This window comes from Solanum pennellii, chromosome 5 (genome assembly GCF_001406875.1).
Source record: "Solanum pennellii chromosome 5, SPENNV200".
NCBI lineage: Eukaryota > Viridiplantae > Streptophyta > Magnoliopsida > Solanales > Solanaceae > Solanum > Solanum pennellii.
Genome location: NC_028641.1, coordinates 6,356,674 through 6,365,344, shown reverse-complemented (window position 1 = coordinate 6,365,344; position 8,671 = coordinate 6,356,674). Strand labels below are relative to the sequence as shown.

Here is an 8,671-nt window from a genome sequence, read left to right as displayed (position 1 = left end):
GATTTGGTTCAGTTCTTCTTCTTAACATAAACGAAATCAAACCAAATACTATAAATTTTCTACAATCTAAAACCAAACCAAATCAAATCCAAATAAAATTGATTTACTTAATCAATTTGAATCGATTTTAATCTAAACAGTGACCACTCTTACTTATTATCCTTATTATAATAAGATCTTCTTCATAAATGGCATATTCGATTTAGTTGTTTTCTTTTATTACCTAAACAAATTTAAACTCAAACCAGATACTATTTAATTTTAAATTATAATTAAACACAAATAAAATCGATTTGGTTCGATTTTTCTATTTGAATTAATTCTTTATCTGTAACGTGACCACCCCTAGTTGTTGTTATTATTATTATTATTATTTAATATTGGTAAAGGAGAAGGTACGAAACTCCACTATTAATGTTCTTCATAAATCGCTTTTCGTAAATGTGCTTCATGCGCTATTCGATTGCAATTCTTCGCGATTAAAATGTGAAATAGAAATATTAACTTATAATATTTCATAATTTTGTCATTTAGAGCTTATATATACTTTACGGTGAAAATAATTTTTTTAATTTTTTATTTTATAGAAAAGATAATTCATATTAGGGTATATCTTTTGATTTGAATCGTTTTTTTTTATTTAAGAAGTGATCACCCATAGTTATTATTATAATAAGAGTATTAATATTGGTAAAGGAAACAGTGATCACCAACAATTGCCACAAACGATCATACACATAACACCAATAACATAAATATCTTCGTCAACATTTTTGCTTTCATAAATAAATTATAAATAAGTTTTAATAAAAATATATATAAAATATTTAAAATTAATTATAAAAATAAAGTAAATAAGTTTTAAATAAAAACACATATATATAAAAATTAGATTTCACAAATGAGTTTTATGCTTTATTCGGATGTAACTATTTTCTCTCTCTTCTTTCCTCTCCAATTTCGCTGCTAAAATGTAAAACAAAAAATATTTACTATAATATTTCATAATTTTATTATTTAGAGATTATATATACTTTACCGTGAAAAAAATAATTTTAAAATTTTTTACTTAAAAAAGAAAAAGATAATTCATATAAAGGGTATATAGATCCTTCTCGCAAGTTTTTTTTCTCCTTTTGACTATTTTTATTCATTAACTACTTTCAATTTATTATTTTGATGGTCAAATTAATTTCTTTCACTTATTTTCTTATAAAATTTATTATAAATGCTCTAAAGTTTTTTTTTTTATAGATATAAAGATTAGATTACTATATAGCAATAAAAAAACTTTTAAATCTTTATCGTACACACTGTCTTTTCTTTTCATTTCTCTTATTTTTACACTAAAGAATGAAAGTAAAAATATTTTGTTTACTAAATTCAAAATGATATTTTTACTTTTTTTACTGTACATGTATATGTTAGTCACTTCTATAAGGGTTGGGTATATACGAGCTATTTTTTTTTTGTAATGGTAGGAGTAGGAGTATGTGAGCCACTTTTTATAACGAGAGTATATCAGCTTTAAATGAAAAAATCGACGGTATATCAAACGCTTTTCGTGATATCAATATGCCACTCTCAAGCTCATAATTTTCTAATGCAATGTATTTACAAGCTATAGAACAATAGAAGAAATGTCTCTTTTGACATGTTCTTGTGCTTATGCTAATACTAACAGAGCTTATAAGGCTCAATCAAACTCCCATGTCTCCTAGCGCGAATTTTCAGCATTACGATTCAATCTTCACTCTCTGCATTCGAAAATTGAAACCAGCATTATCGATAAAGTGCGCGTTCATTCTACACCAGCCTTCTGCTTCAACATGGCAATGAAGCTATCTCTGTCTTCTGGTGTCATTCCTGCTGTTGAGCAATCTCCAACTCCCCATTCAGCTCCGCGTAAACAATACTTGTCTTCAATTGACCTTTTGTTCCTGAAAAAAACACAAACAATTACCATTTGGTTGGTACTAAAAGGACAACCTATGCAATGCAACCTTACGAAACAGGATGAAAGTGCATAATCAATTTTCACTCCTTCATCGAAAAATTATACTACAGAAATGATATCTCGTTGTGTATAGAAAAATTGTTCAAAAACTAATCATTCGAGATGAAAGAAAACTTACTTCTCTTTATTTTGCTTGGATTTTTCGAGTAACTGTTTAAGCAAAGGCGACTCTTTGAATTTTTCATCAAGTTCTGCATACTTTTTCTGATTATTATCTGCAACAAAAGAGCATATCATGATCTTACTGCAAAATGTTAGCGGAGTTCTATTTACAATGTTATTTGAGAATATACCGTTCCAACGATTAAGAAACTCAATCTTAGGTAGTTCAGGGCCAGGAACTGATTCTATACCAGTATAACCCGAAAGAAATCCAGCATTAGCTGCAATTGAAACAGAATGACATCTTTATCAGTATCTAAACATTGAAAACGAATAAATTGTATTGAAACTAAATTAGATAACCGATTGGAGCAACAAAACAGTTAATCAATCTGTCAAACGGTTTATCCTAATGAATATGAACCCTCTATATCCCTTGAATACACAAGTTCGACGAAAAACCTAATAGTTTTAAGTTCAGACTATGATGACTGACATTCCTCACTTACACGATGATGGATCAAAGAGAATAACACTCCTCTTGAATGGACAACATGTATATGCTTATGTTACGTCCTGAAATTCAAATTCTAGATCCGCTTCTATAGTCATAGCTCAATACATATAACATCAAGACTATGTAAACAAACATAAGAAAAGGCTAAAGGGGCAAAGTAAAGATTGATCAAGATAACATTACCAGGAGAGGACCATAGAAGAACAGCAAGGCAAGCAGAAAGCGGAACGAATGACTTGGGAGATGTGAAGTTTTCGAAAGGGGATGGAGATGAATAAGAGAAAAGATGAGGAGTTTTTCTAAGTGAAGAAATTAGTACTGGTTTTCTTTGAAAGATTGATAGGAATGGTTGAAGAGCAGTTGAAGGGAATTGCTTCATTGGAGAAATATGAGTAGCCATAGTCATAATTCTGCTTTTGCTCTGCTTCCACTAGACCAAAAAAGTAGTAGAAGAAGAAGAAGATAGGGAAGCACAAGAAAACAAATGGCCATCATTCAATTTCAATCAAATGGTTAGTTATCTCTTGGGCTTTGGGCCATCATTTGTTAGTTGGACCATTTTGAAGAAGAACATACAACAATTTTCACATATAGAAAACACAAAATTTTATATTTGTATACTATAACAAAGTTTGTATGATTGCGCTTTATAACAAATATATATATGTATAATTCGCTATATATATACAAAGAAATTAATTGTATAATTCACTATGCAAATACAAAAGAAAACAGTAGTATACAAATCAATTGTATAATTTGTGTATGTATAAAACGAGAAAGAGAGAAAGACAAAAAAAAATTGGCAGGAAAATATTTGTATTGTATAATTATAAGTGAATAGGACGAAGATATATGTATTTACAATTGTATGTACAAGTTTCTCTCACTTAATACAAACAGAAATGCAATTTATACATTTTGTTTCTGTCTGTATAAGCGATAGAGGCGACGGTGGCGAGCGAGATCTGGGAGAAGGGAGAGAGGGGAATGAAAATATCTGTATATATACAATTTTTTTCTCGCTTTGTACAAACAGAAACACATTTTATACACTTGTGTCTGTATAAAAGTGAAAGGGAGTGAGAGAGAGATGGAGCGACAAAGAGAGAGTGGCGTGCGAGAGTTTGAGGGAGAGAGGTGATTGGCAAACAGTTTGCTACCCAATATAATTAAATTGAAGAGTGATTATAATATCTAATTTAATTTATTAATTTACCATTATATACAATTTTCCCTATTTCCTTTGCTCATTTTTCCTTGAGTCGGAGCCTGTCAGAAATAGTCTCTCTACTAACGCCGGATGAACATGACCGAAATGGTTACACTATATATTAGCAACCTTTATATCATTTACTCGCTATTTTGTTGTTTTTATTTAATGTTGACTCTTGTTTAAATAAATTTAAATATCTTTCGATATAAAAGTTTTGAGTCAATTATCAAGATTTTCTAAAATGGATGCACTTGTCATAACTAAAGGAGCATCACCAAGAGTTTAGTACAACATTTAGGTTTTCTCCCTTACAACAAAATAGTTCCAGAATATTCGTCGGTATGTGTCTAGTTGAGCACGCTTCAGGTTGAACATTTACAGAGTTGGCTTGGGTTTTCTGATGAGCTATTATGAGGCCGTGGAGTTTATCCTTCGAGCATCATCTTTGCAGCATCGACTAATACTGGACGAAGATCATTAGAAGCTCGACCAAGAACAGTGTACCCTTCCTTGTCCTCAATGTCAACATCTGCTCCATGTCTTATGAGGAGCAAAGCTACCTGTCGAGTAAACATAATGACAATGTGTTGCTGTTTTGTCCCGAAATGTAGTGTTCAAGAAAAGACGATCTCCTTATCTCACAAACACACACGAAAAAAAAAGAGGGGGTGGGATCTGTGAACTGTTCACTTGTAAGATATTTATGGTCCTTTCGATCTATATAGCTCATGAACAAGATTTATGTACCTCTTTATTGCCACATACAACAGCAGTCATCAAAGGTGTTTCCCCTGCCTTATCAACTTCATCAACTTCAGCGCCTTCCTCAATTAGTAGTTCACACAGCTGAGAGTTCCCCGTGCTAGCTGCACGATGCAATGGGGTGCATCCTACCTATATCACCACAGCAAGAAGTTATGAACACCCTAACTATCAAATATAATAAGCTTTTCAAGGAGATGAGTAGTCCAAAGCATAAGATTACAGGCCTTGTCTTTTGCATTGATCTTAGCACCACGTGAAATCAAAAGTTCAGCTATTTTCGCTTGACCCTTGCTAGCAGCATAATGAAGAGCAGTGCGGCCACCATCATTTTTCAGATTTACATCAGCCCCTATTTACAAATATATTCACATTTACCATAACAAATTCATGGCTCAACTATTAAAATGAGTAAACTGAATTCATTGAAGCTCTCTAAACAATGCTGACAAAAGCCAGTACACTTCCACAGGTTAGTGAAATACACGAATGGGTAGGTGGACAGGCACAAAAGCACAAATTATTACAATTCAGTTTCTGTTGTGAATCAGTTGATTACTAGATGACTGACCACTGCGATGTCAGGTAGGCAAAATGCAAAAGATTTGTATATAAATTAACACTCAATACCATTGATCTCCAATAGCTTTTATAAGTAATGGCCAGCTCGATCTACTACTACCTTGTACATTGAGTATAACATAGCAAATGATGGTATAGCAATGAACACAAGGAAAATTCAGAAATGCTAATTTTTAACTGTACATCCACGATCATATGTGTTTAGCACATCCATTCAATTTCTTCTACTCCTTGAAATCCACAAGTCAGTGGAATTATTGCACACAAATTAATTGAACTCCAAAGGCTGATAATTCTATAGAAAACTGTTCTCTTAAATGCATAGAAATCTTTTGGATCTTTTACTTTCATTTTGACATATCGTTTCCAGTTTTGTAATGATAGAATCTTTTTGATGAAGTTTGTAAAGATAAAATCTTTATATGACATTGATAAAATGTTCAGCTTAGTACAACACAGCAAATTGTTATACTACTCACCTCTGCTAAGCAGAATCTCCACAATTTCCACATTACCACTGCTTGCGGCAGAATGCAACGGCACCCAACCTTCTTCATCACCACTATTTATACCACTCACTGACTGATCAGCAGCTGCAAGAATCTTCACCACCTAATATGCCATCACCAAAACCGAAATTTCACAAAGTTATTATGTCAACCCCAATATTCAACATTATAAACATCACATTCAGGAATTAGATAAAATTTGTACACCCTCTCTCTCCCTCCCCAATTTGGTTGACTCCATTGCTACTTGGAGAATCAAACATAAAAATCCTTTCCTATGATTTACCAAATGTTGAAAATAATGTGATTTGCACACACACACACGCACCCCTTTTAACCGAAGATATTTTTTTAAACATTTCCCCTTGTTGAAAGTCGATTCGACTAACTCCCAGAACTAGATATGGCTTAGACTAATTCATCTTTTACTAAACAAAAGTACATTTAAGTTACAATTCTAGTTATCAACTGGTAATATGATCTATGTTACTCGGACTCTCCAAAAGTGTTATTGCACCCTTATTGGATCCTCCAAGAGTATACTAAGTTTGAAGGATCTGACACGCACACTACAACATTTTTGAAGAGTCCGAGACATAGAATATGATAACATTTTTAAAAAAGAGGATTAGTTTTAGTGTGCACACACTCACTCACTGCCACCATTATTTAGAGAAGAAAGATGCATTTCAATCCCACACTTTAACTACTACAAGTTACTTCATTTATCTTGCTATTTTGTTGTCGTTATTTTCCTTTGGATCCTACTTCGATTACACTTCTTTTGACCTGATTTCTAGTCAAAGTTCACAAAGTGGAATCTTGGACAGGAAAAACATCAAACATGTAAATACCAGGAGAATCCTAATTTCAAAAATATTAAAATTTATCTCAAAAAGATTAACAAACCAACAATTGAATTCGCATCAAAACTAATTCTCGCAACCTGAGCTCCACCAATCTTTAACTACAAATTCCCGATACAAGGGGACTACTATATATATATAAAATAATTTTAACATTGTAAATACAGTAGAATTTTTCGCCGAAAGGGTTACACGAAGCACAAGTTTTACTCGTTTTCGCTGAAATTACCTCAGTGTGTCCAAAAGAGACGGCAACGTGAAGGAGAGAACGATCATCTTCATTACGGAGAGAGAGGGATTTGAGGAGTTGTTCTTCAGGAAGTGATTTGAAGAGCGATGAATCACCAGATTCAGCAGCTTTGAACAAATCTTTGTCTTTGATTTGAGCTGAGGATTTTTCCGATTCCATTTTCGCCGGAATTTGTACGGACGGTAGAGTGTCAGTAGGGTTTTAGCTGGCGCTGGTGGGGTTTTGAAACTGAACACTCGGAATTTGCCGATGTATAGTTTTGAGATGAAATGGAGGGTAATATGGGAATTTACTAGTAAAAGTTTATTAGTGCATCGAGTTGTCCCGTAACGTATAGTTCTCAAATGAGTAAAACAAGTAAATACAAATGATTTTATGCATTATTATAACTTTTTGAAATATCGATAAATAAATTTGTTAAACAACAACAGGAAATTAAAAAGAAACTTCCATCAACTCATTGTTATTTGTTAGTGTTAGAGTGACGAAAATCAATTCTTCAATGATTTTTTAATAAAAATAAATAAAAAATATGTTAACATATTTCAATTTTAATCAGCTCAGCGAACGAGTAATTGTATTCGACACATTTTTTTCTTACGATTACTGCTCTATTTGAGATAAATGACCTTATTAGCCACATCTAATATATGAATGGATTACCATAAGTATAAGAAACTTTAGAAAATTTTAGTAACACAATGACAATACCTTAATCAATCAAGTAATATTTAAGGACGGTAAAAAAATACAATATCTTACAATCTATAAATGATAATACGAGTGTATTTAAGTAATAACTATTATTCTACAAAATTAAAATACGATAAAAAAACAAGGTGATCCCAAAGGGGTGACCTGAGAACACAAATATATTTTGGTCCAACAATTGCCAAAAAAAAGGACCAAAATGCACCTGTGTTTCCAGGCACACTCCTCTGGGGATTCACCATTGTTCATCATGATTCATATTAATAATGTGAATATATCAACATAAATTGGCATTTATTTATAGTGTTTTTTGTGAACAAATTAGAGCATCACAATGTGGTCATTCTATCAACACAAGGGAGAATATATGGATGCTATGTTGTCATATTTTTAAAATCATTAATGTTATAACCTATAGTTTAATATTCCTAACACTTTTCTAATTATCAGCTTAAAAAACAAACGTTATAATAAAGAAATAGAAATAAGGAAAATTAACGTATTTTACAAGTAGTTAAAGTTTCTATTAACATTTTAGTTAGATTTTACAGAATTTCATCCAATTTAAGTATTTGTAGAAGGATATATAACATAATGCCTGTTAAATAACTGGATCAATACAAAATGTAATTGGTTCGAAACAGATTCATTCGAATCTCCTTCAATAAAAATCACGTATAGACATAGAGAGAGATAGTATCTCTTCCAAATCATGTTCATCTCCCTCTTTCCTCCAACAACATGTATGTATCAAATATAGTTTGTTTCAATATATATTCGTTGATACGATCTATATTCATCGAATACATCTTATATATCTAGTATCTCTCCTCTCTCTTGTATCTCATTAATTTCACCAGCTTCTTTTTTTTAATCATATTATTACTATGAATCGCTATTATACAAGCTATATCGATAATAATTATAATTCAAACTATAACTTATTAATAACAGATAGTATTAAATAAATAGTATTAAATAATATTAGTATTTACTGTGTACTAATCCTAGTCCTATTAGGATTAGTACTCCTTAATCCTAGTCCTATTAGGATTAGTACTCCTTCCTATATCTCCTATATATATCTCCCATGTATTCCCTTATTAGGTTAACACTTCAATACAATCAATATTCCTTCA

General features: G+C 31.7%; 2 protein-coding genes across 2 annotated transcripts; both read right to left on the bottom strand.

Moving 5' to 3' along the window:
- Positions 1 to 1,549: 1,549 nt before the first annotated feature.
- LOC107018473 lies at positions 1,550 to 3,127 on the bottom strand. The gene is made up of 4 exons (XM_015218966.2): positions 2,820 to 3,127; positions 2,311 to 2,400; positions 2,136 to 2,232; positions 1,550 to 1,940 (listed from the first exon to the last, which is right to left on the bottom strand). The coding sequence occupies exons 1-4, from the start codon at positions 3,040 to 3,042 to the stop codon at positions 1,802 to 1,804; spliced, it is 549 nt and encodes a 182-aa protein (XP_015074452.1). The 5' UTR covers positions 3,043 to 3,127; the 3' UTR covers positions 1,550 to 1,801.
- Positions 3,128 to 4,030: 903 nt separating this feature from the next.
- On the bottom strand, positions 4,031 to 7,114 carry LOC107018857 (26S proteasome non-ATPase regulatory subunit 10). Its single transcript, XM_015219439.2, has 5 exons — positions 6,801 to 7,114; positions 5,676 to 5,808; positions 4,842 to 4,966; positions 4,600 to 4,746; positions 4,031 to 4,412 (listed from the first exon to the last, which is right to left on the bottom strand). Exons 1-5 carry the CDS (start codon positions 6,978 to 6,980, stop codon positions 4,278 to 4,280), a joined length of 720 nt encoding a protein of 239 aa, XP_015074925.1. The 5' UTR covers positions 6,981 to 7,114; the 3' UTR covers positions 4,031 to 4,277.
- Between the last annotated feature and the right edge of the window lie 1,557 nt (positions 7,115 to 8,671).